The sequence below is a fragment of the Sturnira hondurensis genome, unplaced genomic scaffold, assembly GCF_014824575.4.
Source record: "Sturnira hondurensis isolate 20B ecotype Veracruz unplaced genomic scaffold, ASM1482457v3 Scaffold0001509, whole genome shotgun sequence".
NCBI classification, from domain to species: domain Eukaryota; kingdom Metazoa; phylum Chordata; class Mammalia; order Chiroptera; family Phyllostomidae; genus Sturnira; species Sturnira hondurensis.
In genome coordinates, this window is record NW_028074140.1 from 2,861,115 (window position 1) to 2,883,158 (window position 22,044).

General features: G+C 43.3%; 1 protein-coding gene across 3 annotated transcripts in view; it reads right to left on the reverse strand.

Moving 5' to 3' along the window:
* GRAMD2B (GRAM domain containing 2B) overlaps positions 1–22,044 on the reverse strand; it is a 120,863-nt gene that overhangs the window by 5,354 nt on the left and 93,465 nt on the right. For all 3 annotated transcript variants that reach the window (XM_037028614.1, XM_037028605.1, XM_037028621.1), the window contains 10 exons: positions 18,983–19,091; positions 14,476–14,542; positions 13,479–13,582; positions 10,797–10,892; positions 8,889–8,960; positions 8,710–8,790; positions 5,769–5,880; positions 5,097–5,219; positions 4,148–4,235; positions 3,164–3,268 (listed from right to left, as the gene is read on the reverse strand). In XM_037028614.1, the coding sequence (XP_036884509.1) occupies positions 3,164–3,268; positions 4,148–4,235; positions 5,097–5,219; positions 5,769–5,880; positions 8,710–8,790; positions 8,889–8,960; positions 10,797–10,892; positions 13,479–13,582; positions 14,476–14,542; positions 18,983–19,091 (957 nt within the window). The remainder of the gene's footprint in view (positions 1–3,163; positions 3,269–4,147; positions 4,236–5,096; positions 5,220–5,768; positions 5,881–8,709; positions 8,791–8,888; positions 8,961–10,796; positions 10,893–13,478; positions 13,583–14,475; positions 14,543–18,982; positions 19,092–22,044) is intronic.

The following is a 22,044-nucleotide window of genomic DNA, read 5'->3' on the forward strand; positions in this document are numbered from 1 at the left end:
TTAACAGTGAAAGGACAGCAAACTCACAGTTATTAACAACCACACCTAAAACAAAAGCAAACCAAGAGGACAGCTAGATCAGGAGTGGAACCATAGAAATGAAGAACACATGGAGGGTTAGCAACAGGGGAGTGGGAGGAGGAGAAGGGGGGAGAAGGCACAGAAAATAGCATAGAGGGTAGGTAGAAAATAGATAGGGGGAGGGCAAGAATAGTGGGGGAAATATAGAATCCAAAGAACTTGATACACGTGGTTATAAACTAAGGGGGGGAGAATGGTGGGGGAGGGAGGGTGCGGGTGGAGGGGAATGAAGGGGGGGAATAGAACAACTGTAATGGTATAATCAATAAAATATATTTTAAAAAAGCCCTGGCTGGTATAGCTCAGTGGATTGAGCGCGGGCCTGTGAACCAGAGTATCGTGGTTCGATTCCCAGTCAGGGCACATGCCTGGGTTGCAGGCCAGTTCCCAGCAGGGGACTGATGAGAGGCAACCACACATTGATATTTCTCTCCTTCTCTCCTTCCCTTCCCCTCTAAAGATAAATAAATAAAATAAAAAATATATATATATATATTTAAAAAAAAAAAAAGAAGCTCCCTGCAGTAATCCGCAGCCCCAGACTAGAGGTCGGGGGACTATCTCACAGCTCAACTGGAAATAAATCCCTTAAGCTATTTTTGTTTAAGGGGCCGTGTTGAGTCTCGGCTTCCAAACAAAAATCATGCAATTATTCTCAAGCATGTGGTTTCTTAACCCTTTTTATTAGCCTCCAATATCTGCTCTATCCCCACTACAGGGTAAGTTTGCCAGAATTACTGCTCTTCTCAGCTGCATCCATATTTTGTTTTTGTGGGGGCAGAAGGCTTCACAGGAGAAGTTTCAGGACGTTTGAAAGTGTCTCTCATCGAATTTCCGTTGCAGTGTGAGGCTGCTGTAGTCCTTCGAGACTTGCCGTACAGATGTGGTTTGCTCTTGTCTCACAGCCTATCAGATGTGTTCACTGTTCACCATTAGACCACAGGGCATGGCTCTTTCTTACTCTGGGCCCCCGGGGTCCTGTGACAGCTGAAACTAGGAAATTCAGAGAGGCACACAAACTTTTCCTGGAGATATGGTCTAACGCTGTTTATCAGATTTTTGTGTTAAGGTTAGGAACCATGGTCTGTAGGTCCTCTTTAGTTTTTGGTTGTAATTTATTTGTCACCCGTAAATATTTGGATGGTAAGGATTGGTCTATCATATTTTACATATGATCCATTTTTGAGATATTGGCACTTGGTAAATTATTGATGATTATCTAAATATTAAGCAATCAAAAATTTTTAATTTTTCTAGTACTATAACAGTTTTTAATCATTGATCCATACTATCAAAATCTTAGATACCCAAAAAGAATCTGAATCTAAATCTTTGAGTTTCTGGGTGAGGGATCCGAGACCCAGAACACTATCAACATAAAATTTGGACAATCGTAGGCTGCACCTGTAGTAACAAAGCTGGTACCAAGTATGGAGTCAAATCAGATCAGGCATGTGGATTCGGCGACCTGGGCATGGTGGCCAGGTGAGTTGTCCTGGGCAGAGCAAGGCACTGAAGGCACTGAGGAGGCTCAGTATAGTCCTTTACTAACAGAACTTTCCATCATAGGTGGACCCCTGATCTGACGTCATGTAGGACCTTTGTGATCATTCCTTTAATGATTATTCTTTGGATTGTACTTCTTCTTGAGTTGATTATTTAAACAGTAGAATAAATATTTCATCTGCCTTTGTTAGTGGAATTTCCCACTCATCACCACCAAGTTAGTGGAATGGTAACACCATAGGGTATACATTTTCCTAAAATAAACCCTTATATGATAGTGAACAGAATAGTCTGCAGTAATCTAGAGTCACTGCTAATTCTAAGTATATTAACATTTTGAACGAGATGGGAGAGAAGTATGAGCAGGGTATGAATATATTCCAAACCACTCTTTAGGCTTCTGTACTCCTGGGTCAAGTATATATTTATGGTTCAAAAATAACCTGTAGCCAAAATACTATTAACCCACAGAATAAGACTTTTAGGTGATGATTGGAACATAAAGAAAGGCCCTAGACTGCATAGCATCATAGTTCTCCAAGAGTAGACCTCAGGCCGGCACTGTCACCATCACTGGGAATGTGACAGAAATGCCAACCCTCAGGCCCAAGCTCAGATCCACTGCACCAGAAACTGTGGGGATGGGCCCTATGATCTGTCTGAACAAGCCCCCTGACTGATTCTGAAGCACACAGAAAACAGCCCAACCCAGTCCTAGGCTGCTTCTCACAACCCAGTAGCCCTGGGTAGACTGGGAAAACTATGGTCTTTGTAGTCACAGAGGCCTACATTTGCATCCTGATTCTATTTCAGGCTATAAGACATTCAGCAAATTCTTTCTCTGAGTCTTGTTTACCCCATCTGTAACATGGGCATAATAGTTACCTTATAGGGTATAGTGAGAGTGAGAGAGAGAAAACTATCTGTGCATGCATGCATCCATTCTACTAGAGTCTTTAGCACATGGTACGTACTCTGCAAAGGAATATCTCTACTTTTAAACCTCATGCTAAAAGTATGTTTTCCAACATGGAATGACTTATTTTACTTTTTAGGCAGCATGTCAAGGTCCCCATGGAAAGGAAAGGGTTCTACGTCTGCACAGGTTTCATTAGGTCAGGCATGTATAAAGGGCTGTGATGAGCATTTCCCCAGCCAGGGATTTCTTAAACGGATGGGCTAATACAAAGGGTTCTAGGTGAAGAAATGTGCTGGGTAACTTGAATTACTTCTTTCCTGTGAAAGTCTTGACTCCTTGCTATTTTATTTAGAGAAACTTTTATATTCCAACAAATGGGCCAAGGTCACAGCTGAGTCTTAGGACAACAGAACAAGATAATGTAAAATCAGGCTTGTTTCTCGCCTTGTCACTGGCAACACTGTAGCAACTCAAGAACATGCATAATCAGGTCGTTCATGTCTAGGACCTTCCTACCTCTTCCCACATACACACTTAAAATATCTCATACAAAATGCATCCTTGATTAATATTTGCCACGAAGGTTGCTAAGCTCAGGTCAAATGTCATACAAACTGAATAGCAGGCGGCTGACAGCACGGGAGGGAAATGTCTTACCCGGTGTGATGGCTGTCCACAATGGAGGTCAGCGACCCCAGCCGCTCCTCCAGGGCATTAATTCGATATCTCATGTAGAAGGTCGACATGATGAGTGCACAGACCCTGGAAAGGGATGAGAGAGAAATCTCAGTGGTTAACGGCCAGGCCCAGATGTTCATAAACCGATACATTCAGAGCCCATGTACATTTGAGGCAAGGTATTTTCTAAAACAACTCGGCTGAAGAGACTTTAAAAAGATCTTTATTCGACATGCTGATGCTTGTCACAAAACTTTAGAGCGAGAAGGGGCTTTTATGTCCTGTAGCTCAAGTTTCTCAATTTACAAGAAACTCGAATAGGCCGCACCCGAGGAGGATTACGAAGCCAGTGAGCGGACTTCCTTCTACTCGGTACATCTCCCTCGGTGGAAGGGCCCAGTCTCGCTCTCTGGTGATTCACAAATTCTTCTCTCTATCTGGAAACCAAACTGGGCACATCCTCCTTGGTTGTGAGGGACAGCCTGGAACGGGGTCAGGCTATTTTCAGAACAACAACTGATTACAGGCTAGAAGCCGAGGGGGAAGTTCAAAAAGCCAACGCCAAAGTTTTAGATAAAGGGGATGACATTTTGAAGTTGTTTTGGCCTCTGTCCAGAGAACATGGGTTGGATGGAAAATAAACAATGAAGACAAAGATGCTTCATTTTAATTTCCCAACTAATTCCCTCAAAACTTAGTGTTCTGCTGGATCTGGCACAATTGTTTTGCTTTTCCTTGCTCCCTTCTCCCTGTTTAAATCAGAAGGGGACGGACATGAAAACGTGACCTTAGTAGCCTAAGGAAAAAAATGTGAAAATAGGAAACAAAAATTGTTGCAGAAAAGATTTGGATCGCATTAGACACAACTGAGATTTGCAATGGCTCTTGGCAACATGAAAACATTATCCCTTTAAAGAACTGAGTCATCTTCTTAAGTCACTTTTCATAAATTAATTCACTTACACGATTGCGTAGAATATAAGAATATGGCGGAGAGTTGGGTATTTCTGAGACTGTACATTGTGTAACATTCCAATGGTTTCTGACTGACCTGTGGGGTGGAAAGTGAGAAATTACAATTTTAAAAGACATTCATCCAGCAATGTTGCTATGGGGAAGATGTCCTTGAAAGAGAAAATTAGACCCTGGCCGGGTGGCTCAGTTGGTTAGAGCTTCAGCCTGGCATGCCAAGGTTGCAGGTTCGATCCCCAGTCAGGGGGAAGAAGCAACCAATAAATGTATAAATAAGTGGAACAACAAATCAGTGTTTCTCTCCGTTTCTCTTTCTCCCTGTCCCTCCATCTCTCTCCCCGATCTCCCTTTCAAACTGGTAAATAAAATTAAAGCATAAAATAGAATGCATTAAAACAGAAAGAGATAATTATTCCTAAGTAATAGACGTCATAGAAAATACTAACTGAAGCCTTCCAGTGGTTACTTCAACCAGTAGTTACAGTTCTTTCCAAACATTTCATTCACTCCATGTGCACTGAGAGCCTCCTCTATGTCCCGCATTGTGCTGGAATGAATGGTGAACCCTATAGATACCATCCTTGTTCTCATACCAGTACAACTGGTAACCAGTTATTAGAATAATTCGTAAACAAGAAATCATTCCACACTTTTAATTTTCACAGCAGTTTTTGAATCGTGGTCTCAAAGCGCTCATTATAATGGAGGAGCTTCCATGAAGGCTGTTCACCTTGGCATCCCTCTTGGTAAAGCAGGGGACGTGGTCATGCTTATTGAATGAATAGGCGATTTAACATGCAAAGATCTACAACACGATGGGAGGGGAGGGAATATGAAAGGCAGTCATAAAATGAAATCCCTTTAAAAGTTACAAACAAAAAGAGAGAAGAAAATAAAGAAAAAAAAAGCACAAGCCCTCCTCTCCCCCCCCATACTTTACCGTGTGCAGGGAGACTCTTGGCTTTTCCTTCAGGCACTCTGCTCATGTGGGGGTCTGCCCTGGGGGGCTTTGCTTCTGCCTTGGAGACGTTCAGAACTGTCTGGGATTCCGTCACATGGAAATCTGCCGGGCCAGAACGGGGCTGGGTAAGTTGTCTCCTCAAAACATTTAAATTGTAGTCTCACCCACAAAAGCAAGTCAAGCTCTTAGCATGTATAATGGCCACATGTATATAAATGGACCTTCTCATAAGCTGGTTGAGTGGTTGAGGATTGAAATCCAATGATCAAGTAAATAAGTAATAAAATGATATAAGGACAATGTGGCCTTACCCCACTGACTCACGGAGACAATTCAGCTATAACGATCAACAGTATTATCAAAAGAGGGAAGAGAACATTATATGTTTCTCTCTATCAATCAACCTAATATTATGTCAACTTAAGAGATATTTATTAAATATGTATAGATGGAATTGGATTTTTTACCACAGAAGCAGTTCTGTTTTCTGGAATTTTCAAACTACCCTTTCCCCAGATTCTCTTTCCAGTTGTTAACTAGGAAGACAAGGGTTTCTTATCGTTGTTGGTTTTCCTTTTTGGCCTTTCAGGGGTGGGGCGAAGATGTCTGTGGAGAATTACACTTCAGCCAAGGTACAAAAGTTTCCCAGACCTCTGGAGTTCTCGGACTCGGGGGTCTGCGAGCCAGAACTGCTGTATCCTCCCAGGCCTGGCCTTCTTTGTGGAACCACTCCGTCCAGGTCTGAGAATTCATCGTTGAAATCCTGAAGGGAAATAGTAGAACGAAGAGAGGCCAATTTCTCCTCTACCTTTTTAAAAAATAGATTTTACTTATTCACTTTTTAGAGAGAAGGGTTAGGGCAGGAGAAAGAGAGGGAGAGAAACATCAACTGGTTGCCTCTCACGCCCCCTCCCGGGGACCTGGCCTGCCACCCAGGCAAATGCCCTAACTGGGAATCTAACCAGCAACTTTTTGGTTCGCGTAGGCTGGCACCCAATCCTCTGAGCCACACCAACCAGGGCCAGTTTCTCCTCATTGAAAAGGCAGGCCTTTGTCACCCCCAGTCTTTTACTCAGGCCTGACCTATGAAATACGGAGAAGAAGGAAGAATCACTCCACACTACTGGGTTTTCCCAACAGCTCACTGAGTAAGTATCTGGTTCCTAAACACTCTTCTGGGCAGTTACAACAGTGGCCAACTTGTTTGAAATAACAAACGTCTAGCAAAAAAAAGAAAACAAAATTGGAATGCTGATGATTGAAAAGCTTACAGGGTAAAGTTGCAGAAGCCTCAATTAGCACTGTGTAACGAAAATAAGTGATTGAAATAGATGTATATAAAAGAAAGAAGTAGATCTAAATGTACGTCTGAATAGGTAGACACAGAGAAAGATATTCTTGAATTGCAGTTTTTAAAAAAGGTATTGGAAACAGACGAGGGAACATGGCTTTAACACATTAGACCCTGAAAGGAAAATTCTTTTCTACTCTTAACTGAATGAAAACAGCACGAGTGGCATTACATTGAAAGTACAGACAGATGATAGAGGCAGGAGGAGGAGGCAAAGAGGCAGGAATGTTTTCCTTTGTATCCCACTCATTTCCCCAAAGTGCTTCAGAACTAGAGAGACCAGAACTGCCATGAAAACACCCGGGCGCAGGTACAGTGAGGCTGTGCTCTCCACGACTTAGCTGGCACGTGAAGAAGAGACTCATCATGCCAGCAAGTTACCGACCTTGCACCTTCAACGAGCTGTCTTTTAGCCATTTCAACATTCATTTCAATTCCACGCAAGATTTTTATAGGGAAAAAAAATGGGAAAAATTCAAGTATCTTCGATGGAACAATTATTTATTGAACACCTGTCATGTATCCGGGAGTATGCAAAGCTCTGCACAGGGCGTCACGGCATCCTCACAGCCGCACTGTGGAGAGGCCGAGAGCGGGCAGTTACGGGGCTGGCCGACGGCGGAGCTCACTGGGCAGAACTCAGGTCCGGAATGAGGCTCATCGGATGCCCAATTGCATATGTTAATTCTATTTTGAACTACTTTCCACTACTTTGAAAAGGTTTTAAAAAAACCTTTTAAATTTAAAAAGGTTTTAAAATTTTTTTTAAAGTTAAGGTAAAATTCACCATCTGAAGCATATGAGGTGGTTGTCTTCAGAACACTCACAACTCAGAACAGTCACCACTCTCTTATTTCAGAACATGGCTATTAACCCCCCAAAAGAAACCTTTTCCCATCAGCAGACACTCCTAAATCCCCCTCTCCCACATGCCTTGGCAACCACCAATCTGCTTTCCGTCTGTACGGATTTGTCTACTGGAATGTTTTTGAATAAACGGAATCATACAATATCATGGCCTTTTGTGCCTGGCTTTTTTCACTTAGCATAATGTTTTCCAGGTTCATCCATACTGTAGTGTGTAACAGTAGTTCTTTCCTTTCTAGGAAAATAACATTCCATTCCATTGTATGGATAGAATACGTTTTGTTTAGTCATTCACCAATTGATGGACATGAGGGTTTTCCCACTTTTTGGCTATTATGAATGGAAGTGTTTGTGTGAATGCATTTTCAATCCCACTAGTTTTTAACACCTTTCAGTGAAAAGATCTGTAGCCCTGACTGGTGTGGCTCAGTGCACTGAGCCCTGGCCTGCGAACCGAAAGGTTTGATTTCCTGACATAGCACATGCCTGGGGTATGAGCCAGGTTCCCAGCTGGGGACCTGAGATGTTTCTCGCCTTCTTTCTCTCCCCCTCCCCCCTCTGAAAATAAGTAAATAAAGTTATAAAAAATAATACCAAGATTTGTAGATGCTGAAACCATATGCTTGTACCACTCCACCAAAGGTATTTCAACATTTAACAATAATGAACTTGGGAATAATCATTTGAATCATGTGGCTAGGACTCTTTGGGCCAACTTACCCATCATAGGCACACATCTTATATAGAGATGTGGGGGAGTTGCCCCCCCACCGGAGATTTATTCCACAGTCAGTGATATCTAAAGGAATCAAAGAATCTCTACCTTTTTACCAGGGCATTCGTTTTCTTTCTTTCTTGCCTTTTCTTTCTTTCCTTTTTTTTTTTACAGTTATTTCTAGGTATTTATCATCTTCTCCACTAAGCTGTCAAGACTTTGAAGGCATGAACTAGTCTAGATTTTTCCTGGCGTTCTTTCAGCACACTCTAGCACAGAGCCTTGAACACAGGAGACATTTAACCATCCGTGGGACGAATCATTCCTTACCCCAAATAGATTGCTGAATCCCTCTAAAACAACACTGACAAGCAAACACGGCGAAACTTTATGGACACCTCCAGTGTCCCGTAACCCCCAGGACGGCCCACTACTGTGTTTCTTTTCCTTTGCAGGACAACCCTTCAATTAGTTGCTTGAAAAAATAGTTTATGACCTCCTAGGGTCCTCCTCTTCTTCAGGACCGAAATGCCGTTTCTTCAATGTGCCTCTAATATCACGGCCCCAAGTTCCTCCTGCACCCTGGTCACAGCGCAGCAGGTGTGGTTGGGGGTATGTGCTCTTAGTTCTGCACTGACGTAGTTACGCAGGCCACTCACCAGAGGCAGCGACGAGGGGTGCTCTGCCCGGAAACTGTTGTCAAGAGAAGACGGACTGGGACTGTGACCAACACTTATACTCTGAAATCATTGAAACAAAAGAAAACACCAGATTAGTCTGAAACTGGAAGAAACACAAAAGGCAGACAGCAGCATAGGCTGAGCAATGTTGTACTCACATCCAGGTGTCCACACACAGATTTTAGTAGTTTGTAAGTTGAATCTCTGGAGAGTAAGGACACAAATATGTACTGAAAAACAAAGAATAATTAATGATGGATACTATCTGATGAGAAGTGAGTACTCAGAGTTCAAAAATTTGTATGTATTCTTTCATTTTAAATGATATAGAGACTGTTCTGTGATCTATATTCTCATTCCGCTCCCCCACACATTCAGTTTTTAACTCCATTCCTGGAATAAAAGAAATACATTCTGTAACAATAGCTACAACAGCCTCAAAGCCAATGTGAGTGATACACAAAGGCAGCGAAACACGAAGGCTCCAGTTCCTGAGAAAGGTGCCCCAAATCAGCACGAGTGAGAAATGAACTGGGCATTAAAACAGGCTAGTGACATTTACTAGATCCTCTTGGAATTCTCTCTACTTGCTTTTTAAAAAAGGTCTTTAGCAGTGCCTGAGGGTGTTTCTTTCTCTGCTCTGACCTAGATTTCCATTGAAAATTTCCCAGGAGCTCTAATAGGCTCATTCTTTACAAAGCCACTTCCAGATTCTTCCTTGTACAAATATGGACATTTTTGTAGTGGATGGGTACAAGTAGGTTATGGGAAAGAAGTAAAGTCAGAGCTAGACAAGTAGTTTGGAGACCAATGACACTAGGAAAAATGATCGTATCATAAACAGAATGTTGGGAAAATATTAAAACTCATTCTATTTGAGCCACAAAGTCTTTCCAGACTCACTTTCTAAAGTTTGTAATTACCCCTCTCATTCACCCATAAAAATACAACACAACACAATACAATGCAATGCAAGTGCTGTATTCCAAGGCAGTGGACATATGGGTTCTGGCATTAGCCAGACCCAGTTGCAAATTTTGGCTGTGACACTAAGTAGCAACATTGGGCAAATTGCTCCCTTAATCCTTCTTAGTTTATTTTCTTAACAGGGTCTACCCCTTACAAGGTGGTAGTATGGAATAAACGAAAACATAAGGGAAGTCTTTAGCATATGCCTGGCTAGAAGGACCTGATGCTTGTTAGCCATTAATATACCTAAACATTTTGAAAAACTAGATGTTAACATATTTCCTAGCTCATCAGAATAGCCTCTTTTATCTTTCTTTCTCCCTCTTCTACCACCCAGTATTGAAAAAGATGGAATGAGGCTTTTATGCTTTCATAGACATAATAGGTAAAGTATTAAAAAGTAATTTCAAGTGAAATATGAGTAACCAAAATATTGCACCCCCTCTCTCTTCCCAAGCCGAAACAAACGTCTCTCAGTGCACATATTCCTGGTCACCCATGTCTGTGGTATCCCAACAGTCAGCAGCAGCTTGGGAATTTCTGTACAGAAGAGGGATAGTTAAAGTGACGTGGAAGCAAGGAGGAGCAGGGGTGGGTCTGAAGCTGCATGCACACAGCAAGCATGAGTTTTATGTACTTGGGAGAGGTGCCAGCTGAGGGTATGGGGTGGCTGGCCACTCCCACCCCAGGGACTCCGCAGGGTCACCTTGCCTCACCCTGTCAGCAAGGTGGTGATGGTGGTTGTTTTAAATAATGTTAAAGAAACTGAGTATCAGATTAGTCTGGCCTAACAGATGTTAGAAAAAGGGAAGCTGGGAAAGAACTTTATTTTTTTATGGCCTCGGTCAAGCAAGAATAATTAAGTCAGCAGGACATTAAAAACTGGCAACAATTATGTTAGCATAGATCATCTGGTGAGGGGAAATAACACCAAACAAATGTCTAAAGGCCAGGACTTTAAAGATTCGTCTTACAGCATATATGCTCATTCCCTGTGGGAGATGATGGTATTCATGGTCTGGGTCCTGGCAAGAGGCCCCCCAGGCAGGGGAAGGTCAGAGCAGGACAGAGCGAGTTTTGCTCTGCCGTGTACTCACCCTGTCTGTGACTGTCGCTATAATCAGGGCGTTTGGCACCAGAAGGGCAGTTTTGGTTTTCTTTATTAGGGTTACGGAGAAAGCTGGGATGGAGATCTGAAATGGAAGCACTGAGTTAACTAACACACTGGTTAAGACTTTACAGAACCACACTTCAAATTTTCATGTTAAAGGAAAAACAAAACAAAGCAAAATGAAACCAATAACAAAGAAGTCAAAATCAGCAGCAGGCTCTCTGGGACCCACGGGAAAAATCCATCTTAAAGAGGGGCAGGGGTGGGTCACCGAGCTCCTCCAACTGGTGTCAGAGCCAGGGGACAAATCTGGACGCTTAGTTCTACTCTTGGGAAACCTTTATCTCATTTACATTCATTCTAAAGATAAGCCCAAGGCTCTAAAGAAGGTATGTGCTGGTGGTCATCCCCTTTGGGCTAATCTCCCATACCCCACTCTGTCCTTAGGCACATGCGGGTAGAAAAAATGTTGCAAAGCATGGGTGTAACAGAATCGTGACTGCACAGAAAGTCTGGGACTTGAATTCTCAGCTCGGTTCTGTTATTATCTATATGACCTCCCAACCTTCTGAGTTATCCTTCCTGGGTCTCAGTTTCCTGATTTGTAAAAGGGGGGCAGTCTTATCTACTTCCCATCATTTTCTCCGGATTACATGAGAAAATATACGGAAAATGCCTAGCACTCAAAGAAAGTGTCGTTCAGTTCCTCATTTGCCTCATGGAGAGAGGATTGGTGAAGTAAAAGAACTCTTTCCTGGTTCAAACAATAAAGGACCACAATTTACCAGATGAGGAAATCATTTAGTTATGACATTCCTGTAAAGCAGATATTCCAAGAGATGAGATGTTTACAGTGGCATGTGACTTGCTCAAGGTCATAAATATATAGTCAGTTACAAAGACAGAATCTGAACAAATGAGATGCCATATGTGGTTCTTTTTCGTACAAGGCATTACAGGAACGTATCAGATACCGCAAAGAACAGTCAACGTTCCTGATACTTTGATGTTCCATGCCTTCAGCCATGTTAGGTTAAAAAAAACATCACATCACTTTAATCCCTATCAACAGAGTCACACACACCCATGGTAAATGGAAATGACCCGAATCTCTCTACAGGTACCTCCACTCACTTGAACACCTATTTTGTAAAAAAGCTTTTTAGGTTGTGAAAGAAATTAACAAGGTCAGTGGGGAACAGGAGGGCCTTATGTTAGTACTGCCAGCTGACAGCAAGAAAAAACGCTTTTCCTGTTGAACATTTGCATTCACATTTAGGTTTATGAGCTGTGCACTGTCCCTCCAGATACGCGATAACTCTGGAAAGAAGAAGTTAAGACCTACTCACGGGTGGTGATACGAAAATGAGTCTAACTATGTTTCTGAACAGCAACACACAGTGTTGCGGGGCTAAAAACTTGGATTCCCCCCCACAATCTAAGGTAGGGGACACCCTCAAGAAAGAGCTTTCAGTCAATTGCTTCATGAGTATAAAATGACATTTAGATAACATCTGAGAAATAAAGTAGAAATAACCTTTTAGTTTGAGCCTAGATGGAATGGGATACGCGTTTAATTTTACTGGCATCTGAAAATACCAGTGGGCTAAAAGGTCCGAACTGAATTAAGACTATGCTTGACTAATGTTTTTCCTGGGTAGGGTATTAGAAAATTCGCCTTCCTAGAGCAAATGTCTGTTTGCTTTTAGTTCATATCCGATCGTGTGTTGGACCAAGGTCTATTGGCAGTGAGGAAATTCTTCCACGGAGCTGAACCCCAATGTCCTTGACATCATCTTTCCAGGGGAGGAAATGTACAAGTCACTCTCATGGATCTAGGTCCCTACACCTGCCGATCTCTTTTCTTCTAGACCACATGCAAAAGCAATCGCACTGTGATAAGTCTTTAAAAAAATCAGTCACTCCTTTTACCTTTTTGGGGGGTCAGTTCTCCCTTAGGTAGAAGTAGGATTTTGAAACCACTGGCAGATTCGCATTAGCTTGAAACTACACATAATGGCTTTGCGACCCCCCTACTCCTTAAAAAAGACCGATTCTTTGCTCACTAATGTCTTCAAACATTGCTGCTTCAGTCAAAGGACTGGGTCTCTCTGAATCCCTGAAGATTATCTTTACCACACTGAACTGGAGCTCAGTACTTCCCGATCCCCTCCCCCAACTCAGGAACCAGTTCTTAGAAGCCAGAAATCTAGAAATATGGTGGACTATTGCTTACCATTGCCTTGTCTTACACTGATCCAACTAGTACTGTGCATCAAAGTGTTTATCTAAACAACTCTACCTGGTAAAGGAGCAATATAAACCTAACACGCTCAACCTAAAATGAGGGTGCTAGTCTGCAGACTCCACACCAACCAAATAAAGAGTCTCTGTTTTATTTGTTTGATTATGGGACACGTTTCATGTGAACAACTTTGAGTGTTCTCTGGAGACACCTGGGTGAGGGGAGTGTGGGGTGGGACTGTGCGGGAGAGAGATGTCGGCCAGAGGCGGTTGGACCCTGCACCGTTTGGAACCAGTGTAAAGGAAACTTTGTGTAAGGGTATGATAATGACACAGATATTTACAAGTATTGCTACACTTAAAACAATATTGCAAATACAGTCAAGTACAGGGTTAGCTTCCTTTCTAAAAAAAATATACAAACCTTAGTGTCCTTTCCAAAGACCTTGGAATGAAAACAGATCCAGTTTTCTGACACAAAGAGCTTCCCTTGGTACAGTATCTCTTTCTGCAGAGCACAGGTAAAACCTGAGAAAACATACACAGGGGTGACAGCATTTAGAATGTGCAGTGAGAATGAGAATTCTGTGTATCTGCTGAGACTCCGAGATGGGCAGGGACAACACCCCCACACACTCAAAAAATCCATCACCTCTTTTTCAACCATCTGTAGTGGAATGAAAGTAGGGAGGTGAGAATTTTTTTTCATTCAAAGCCTTACACATTTTAGTATGAAATTCAAAATGGAAAGGCAAGTCTATCGTTACAAACGAGAGTTCAAGAATGGTGTTTCAGAAACCTCCCTTATGCAGGAAGGCGTGGCGCCCCGTGCTAAGGTCCATGCTCCGGCCCCTCCTCCCCTGGGACTGTCGCCAATGAGCCCTTTGGAATATTATAGATGGTCTGACTGTGGGAAGAGCACCGGACCCACGCCTTCTGTTTGGAGATCACGGCTGGAGTCCAGCGTCTGGCCCTGATGCATATACTGAGAGAGGCTGGAATGGAACCCTGGTGAACCGTGAGGAGAGCAGATGCTTAACTAGCGTGCTGGACCCAGCATTCGGATGCGACCACCGAGCCCGGCACAAGGCAGGTATCAACACATGGCTCTCCACCTGACCTGTGTTTCTTTCCATCCCGAATCTCAGGACCATCGGAACACACTGCGTTTCGGCAGTAAATATGGAATCATTTAGGACTGATTCCATACCATGTGGAGAGATGCAGTTTCCTATCCTTTCTTGTCTCTCCAGGCACTTGCAGAGCACCGCCTGGCAGCTGGCATTGTTATCACAACCTGAGTTTCAGAAACCAACCCCCTTGGTGACTTGGTCCCCAGACCACGCCTTCTTTCTCCCACAAAAACAATTAGCATCTTTTCAAACATATAGCTCACAAAAGCCCAACAGGTCAGAACTTACTTTGCCTCAGTGGTTCCTCAGTTGGGACGTCAAGAAACAACTTGTGGAAATGCATATTTGCCTTGTACTGCAGTGAGAACAAAACAGAGACATTGCAGCTCTCAGTTCTTCTGTGAAACCTCACACCTTTTAACTTCCATTTAAATCATGCAATACATTTTCCCTCCCTCATTATGTATCTTCAGGAGTTCCATCTCTGATCTCACGGTCTCCAGCACAAATGACCCTTCCATGACAAATAGTGGGAGGCAGGGCGCAAAGGTTTCCTTCTCCAACAGGACTATTGACCTTTTTTATTTAAAAAAAATAATAAAAATCCAGAACTGCCAGAAAATTGAATTATATGGACGTCCAACAACCAAGGATTTAAAGAAGCCATATTTATCTCGATGGATAGGAGGAGCAGAGACAGGGAGCCTGGGAGGAGAGGACACCGTGTGGTGGTGCCGAGGTGGTCAGCAGAACAGGTGGTCCCACATTCACATGTGGCAGATAAAAACCAGGAGGAATACCTGGGGAGCGAGCAATCCCAGCCTCAGGCCAGACCACAAGCCCAGGGTTCCAGCTCTAGGAAATTAAGCCTATAACTTCCGGCTGTAAAAAACCAGTGGGGGGTTGGGGCAGTGGGAGAAACTGCATCTCTTAGGGGAGTCTGTTTAAAGGGCCCACTATGGAATTTCAGTACCAGGGCAGCAGCTAGAAGGGCACCAGTCACTTGTGGGAAGCGGGGGAAGTGACTGGAAATGGGGCAGGAGCCAAGCAAACGGGACTGTTCCCTCTCTGACCCCTCCACCACATACAGTGCCACAAAGTGATGAAGTGGACTGCTCAGCCCTAGCGAAGACCTAAGGCTCCGCTCCTTATAACATAACAGGTGCACCAAGACATGGAGTCAAAGCAGCTCTACCTAATACACCGAAAGAAGCACGGGGAGGCTGCCAAATTGGGGAGGCAAAAGAAACATGGCCCAAATAAAAGAGCAGTTCAAAACTCCAGAAAAACTAAGTGAAATGGAGATAGCCAACCTATCAGAGGCAGAGTTCAAAACACTGGTGCTCAGGGTACTCAGAGAACTGAGGAAGTACAGCAGGCATGTAAGGGAAGAAATGAAGGTCACATTAAGTGAAATGAAGAAAAATCCACAGGGAACCAACAGTGAAGGTAAGGAAGCTGGGGTTCAAATCAACAATTTGGAACATAAGAAAGAAATAAACAGTCAACCAGTACAGAATGAAGAAACAGGAATTCAAAAAAAATGAGGAGAGAACAAGACTCTGGAATATCTCCAAAAGTGCCAACATACGAATCTTGGGGGTTCCAGAAGGAGAACAGGAAGAGCAAGAAATTGAAAACTTATTTGAAAAAACAATGAAAGACAACTTTCCTAATATGGTGAAGGAAATAGACATACAAGTACAGGAAGCACAGAATCCCACACAAGTTGGACCCAAATAAGGACACACCAAGATACATCATAACTAAAATGCCAAAGGTTAAAGATAAAGAGAGGATCTTAAAAGCAGTAAAAGAAAAGTAGATAGTTACCAATAAGGAAGTTCCCATAAAACCGTCAGCTAACTTCTCAAAAGGAGTATTCAAAGTCATGAAAATCAAGGACCTACAATCAAGATTACACTATCCAATAAAACTATCATTTAGAATTGAAGGCCAGATAAAGTGCTTCCCACACAAGGCAAAAGCTCGAGTTCATCATCACCAAGCCCTTATTTAAAGGAGTGTACTTAAGAAAAAAGAACATCAAGCCCTGGCTGGCGTAGCTCAGTGGATTGAGCGCGGGCCTGTGAACCAGACGATCGTGGTTCGATTCCCAGTCAGGGCACATGCTTGGGTTGCAAGCCAGTTCCTTGCAGGCTAACTACCAGCAGGGGATGCATAAAAGGCAACCATACATTGATGTTTCTCTCCCTCTCTCCTTCCCCTCTAAAAATAAATAAATAAATAAAATCTTAAAAAAGAAAAAAGAACATCAGAACTATGAACAATAAAATGACAACACACAACTATCAACAACTGAATCTAAAAAACTAAAACTAAGCAAACAACTAGAACAGGAAGTGAATCACAGAAATGGAGATCACATGGAGGGTTATCAGCAGGGATGGGGAGGGGGGAGAATGAAGGAAAAAATACAGGAAATAAGAAGCATGATTAATAGGCACAAAATAGGGGGATGTTAAGAATAGTATAGGTTCTGAATTTCTTTTCAAAAAAACCTAATTAAACAACTGATCTGTTAAAAAAACTATTATAATACACAATTGACACACCCAAGAAATTTAACTAAATAGTAAATATAAAAAATATATTAATATAAAATCCATTTTCAAATTTCCACAATTATCCCAGCAGTGAATATCCTTTATAAGGATTTTTTTGTTTTCTTCTCTCTAAAATCTGATCAGGATCCAGGTACTACATTTGTCATGTTGCTTTTTATTTTAGTCAGTCTAATATCTTTTAAAAAAAATCCTCACCTGAGGATATGTTTATTCATTTCAGGGAGGGAGGAAGGGGCTGTAGAGAGGGGGAAGACAGAGAAGAGAGAAAGAAACACTGACGTGAGAAAGAAACACTGATTGGTTGCCTCCTGCACACACCCTGACCAGGGATCGAACCTGTGACCTTTTGGTTCACAGGATGATGCTGCAGCCCACTGAGTCGCTGCGCCAGGGCCCCATTACCTTTTTATTTTTTGTTAACCTCTCATTACAATGACATATTTGAAGAGTCCATGGCCCAGGATATTTTTAAATCAAGTGTGCAACCAGTGTTCACTGTAGCCACTAAAAACAGAACGTTGGTAAAACCCCCTAGAACGCCTGGCTTTAATCAGGGAGACTCCCTGCATGCGAAATGCACTCCCAGGAAGCAGCATAAAGTAACCTACTTTGTATGAGGTGTTTTTCTGTAAACCAGCTAACTCCTAGGGGTCAGTCTGTCATCAGCATGACCTGTCTGAAGCTCTTCTTTTTTTTAAAGTATATTTTATTGATTATGCTATTACAGCTGTCCCATTTTTTCTTTCCTTTATTCCCCTCTGCCCTGTACTCCCCCTCCCTCCAGCATTCCCCCCTGTTTAGTTCATGTCCATGGGCTGTACATATAAGTTCTTTGGCTTCTCCATTTCCTATACTGTTCTTAACCTCCCCCTGTCTATTTTGTGCCTACTAATTCTGTGAGGCTCTTTACAGCGATACTGGGGCCCATTTTCCCGTTGAGACCACACCTAGCTTGGATAGTGAAACATCAAGGACCTAAACGTAATACCTCTATTTTCCTCATGAGACTTTTCCACCAAAAGCACCTGTAGGCAGAGTGGTCCTGTGGAAGGAGGACCCAGCTCCGCCTCTGAGTAGCAGCTATATGGCTCCAGTTACTCAGTATCTCTGAGGCTCAGTGTCCCGACCCACCCAATGGGGACGTCAGCCTCCAGGTTATCGTGTGGTGGTCTGTGAAAGCACCTTGCAAAGCGCAAAGTACAGTCTGTACATTATCACAGTTGTGGGAATGGATGCCCTTGAAAATGAAGTGCTTTTCAGCATTTCAGCCTCTTGGGTCTTCTACCCTCGTTGAGAGATATCCTCCTTGTCTTGAGAGTCATCTCCCCTGACACGGAGGAATGCCTCCACAGCAACAACCCTGTCAGTGACAAGGGCAGGAAGTAGGTCCTTTAGCTGTGTTATCCCATGCATGCCTGTGGCATCCCACGGAGGCCGGTACTGTTTTTGCCTCGGGAAGAGAAGAGGAAACTGAGGCTCAGAGCAGTTGAGCGACAAGGCCAGGATCACAAGCCAAAGAAGAGGTGTGGCCAAGACTTCAACTTCAGCTGACAGTAACTGCGAAGCTTTTAACCACAGCCCCCTTCTCAGAGTACTCACTGGTGCAGCGCCCTGGGGTCTTTACCTCCCCTGGAGAGATGTCTCAGAAGTTCTTCTCATTTCTTATTCAGGGCATCTTTCTCTAGCTGGTCGGCAGACGGCTGGCCGCCAGCTATATCATGATTGTAGCTGTTGATCTAACCAGCACAGAACTGGGCTTCAACCCTTCTCCAAAACTTGTCCTGGAGGAGAATCCTGACCCTGTTCACAGGTGTTCCTCCTGTCTGTTGGTGGGTGGCTTTCTGTTCACCCAAGTGCCTTATCAGATTCCTTCATTTCAATGCAAGGATGTCACACACTTGTGGTCTTGACCAGTGAATGGCCAAGCTCCGCGTGGTGCTCGTCCCTGCTACGGGATGCCTGTGGGCCCCGTCAGTTATTCCGCAGCATGGGATTCACTCACTACACACTCAATACGTGTTGAAAGGTCAGTGATGAAAAATCAGCTGAAGCATCCGCAGCCCATCCTTTATTTTTTTTAAGAGTCTCTAAAATCTTGCCTATGTTAGTCCCGACCAGCAGAAAGCTTTGTACTTGGGTTCTTTCTTCCCACTGGCTTTATGCTCCTGTCACTCTGTGAGACAGCACACCCCTCACTGCCCGCTTACCTGGCTGGAAGAAGACTTTTTCCTTTCCGCCTTAGAGTCACTTTTGCTTTCTGTTTTACAGTCGCTCTTATCACTTGCTAAAGACGCACCATCAAAATTGGATTTTGACCTGGGGAAAGACAATCCAGGGAGTCTATAGAATGAATTTTTTACATTACTCATTAATTTTATTGTAATAAATCTCAATTATTATGCCACATCCTGAGAAAACTGGACTTTGCTTTCCCCTTCTGCATATCTGTAGTCACTCCTCCCACTAAGGGGGTTCACAAGGTGAGTGTTGCAGGATGGGGGTGACTTCAGCAGGGGGAATCTCACACTGAAGAGATGGGAATTTGTGGAAGAGAAAAACACAACCTAGTTGTGGAAATAATGATATAATCTCAAAAGTATTGTAATCCCTATAAAGAATATTGTAGGCAACCCTGGCTGGTGTAGCTCAGTGGATTGAGCACGGGCCTGTAAAGCAAAGGATTGCTGGTTCCACCCCCCAGTCAGGGCACATGCCTGGGTTACAGGCCAGGTCCCCAGTGGGGGACATATGAGAGGCAACCACACATGGATGTTTCTCTCCTTCTCTTCCTCCTTCCTGTCCCCTCTCTCTAAAAATAAATAAATAAATAAAATATTTTAAAAAAGAATATTGTAGGCAGACTATTAAACAAAACTGCAAAAATTTTTAAAACAATCAGAAATTTTTTAATTTCAGAAATCCAGTAATATTTAACAAGCATTAATTAAGTGGGGCATTGTGTTGAATGCTTTGGGACACACAAGAGCCCGTGTACACAGTAAACAGTTTTCTAAGTTCTCATCTCATGAAAAAAAATTGTAACTATGCGTGGGGACAGATGTTAACTAGACTTATTGTGGTGAGCATTTTGCAAGGTATACAAGTTTTGAATCATATGGTATACCTGAAACCAATATAATGTTGTATGTCAATTATACCGCAATAAAAAATGAAAACAAAGACAAAAACCTTCTCAGAAAGGTGGTACATGATTCAGCACCCAAACAAAACACATCATGGGCCGGAGGAGGAGGTACGAGACAGTTGTCTAACAGGAGGACAGAGGAGCCCAATAGGACACCGTGGGCTCCACACCTGGGGCCTCATGGGATGAGCAGCATTTGGGTGTAAGGAAGAGATAGAACATCCCAGAGTGGGGAAACAGCTGAAGTGAAATAAGGATAAAAGGCAAGTCCAGGACTGCCTTCTAAGGTGATTCTATTCTAGCAAGGGGTCTCCATTCTAGTAGACTTGGGAATCTGCACGTATCTCCAACCCAGTCATGTCAAAATGGAATGCATGTGTGATTTTTAGAGGTCTATATATGAACAAGTTTTATGACGTGATTATGTAGATTTTTTGTTTATTGGGGAAAATGGCATATGAAATGCATGATTTCACAGTATGATTCCTTAGAATGGGGCACAGTTAATAAGTTTGGTTCAAAGGCAATTTAAGGAGAATCTTAAGCAATCCAAGTGGCATATGGGTGTGAGAGAAGGACAGAAATGACTAAAGTTAGAGACACCTCAGGCTCCGGTGCTCTTGGCTGTGCAAAGATGGACTGTGTGAGGTCCTAGGCCCCTTCCAGGCTCAGTTTGAATCTGCGATGCTTAAACAACAGGTGAAATACCTCTCAGCAATTCAAGGCACAGTGATTTGGAATCAGGTACTGACCACTAAGCCTATTCACAGATAGAAATTCCTTTAGAATTCTAGGGAGTATTTTAAAGAAGTGAGAAAACATTTCCATTGTACTTGAAAATAAAATGATTTTTTTCAGTTGTCAAATTACCTATTATTTATACTATCTACTCATTTGGATTTATCAGCTCTACTGATTCAAATTAATGGAATTGTCCAGGCAATGATCAGACCCTTTGCAGAACTATGGACAGGAAGCAAATGTGACAAGCAGGGCAGCTGTAGCCTAATAACTTCAAGAGGACCAGCAGAAGGGGCCTGTCTGCACAGCGCTGGTCTCTGTGGTGGTGGGGGGAGGGGTGCATATTTACATAGTACTGATTTCTTTGGGTCTTCTCAACCATGTTATTCTCACTTCCCACAAGTGACTATGGGCAGGACCATGTATTAAGCATTTCCAGTCAGTGAGAGCAGAGCCTTAAACCAAGTGCTGGGATCTTTGCAACTACGTAGGGCATATGCCCTGTGAAGTTTATTTAACAAGCATGCCCCAATAATGAGTGTGTTAGTCTCATCTAAAGCCTGGGGAAGTTGGAGTAAAACCAACAGGATTTTACAAGTGCATGCTGTAGCCAGTCAATAGCAGTGAAACACGAGAAACAACATGCTTTGTGCCATCACGGAGGGACTTGTCTGCTGAGTGACACAGGATGCTGTGACAGGAAACAGCTACAGAAAACACAGCTGAAGGAAGAGATCAGATTGAGGCGTGCAGCAAGGAGCGATAGCTGGGAGTGACAGAGAGATCTGGGGGAAAGACTTACGCTCGGTCCTGCATGAAGTAGAGATGTGGAGAGAGGGTGTGGGCTGGGTAGCCAGGAGGGGGGGGAAGCAGGAGATATTTAATCATCCTTTAGCAGAGGCCAAAAGATGCAGGAGGCAGCAGTCTGCCAGTTCTGACTACAGGGAGGAGGGTCATCACTCCTCAACTACAGATCAGTGGCTGCACTACTCACACCTGACCACTGCTCTAACCATTCTCTTTTAAGGGCTAAAAAGCCATTCTTAAGTTCCTACTTCTTCCGTCCATGTGAAGAAAAGCCCAATTGTTGTCTCTGAGAGCGATGGGGTCCACAGCTCCACATCTCAAAACTGCCCGCCCACAGCCCCACAACCAAACCTGCACCTGCCCCAGGAAAAGCACCCCCGCCCATGAACACCCAGCCTGAGGATCCCAGGTGGGGTTCCCCTCCGCTCTTTTTCGTAGCTGCCAGGAAAGTGAGACAGCAGGTGTGCACACCCAGGGGCGCAGACATTCCACCCTGGGTGGGCCTCAGACAGCCTGGCCAGCCTTCGCAGGTGCTGTATAAATCTAATCTGGGATGAGGACCACCCCAGCTTTGTC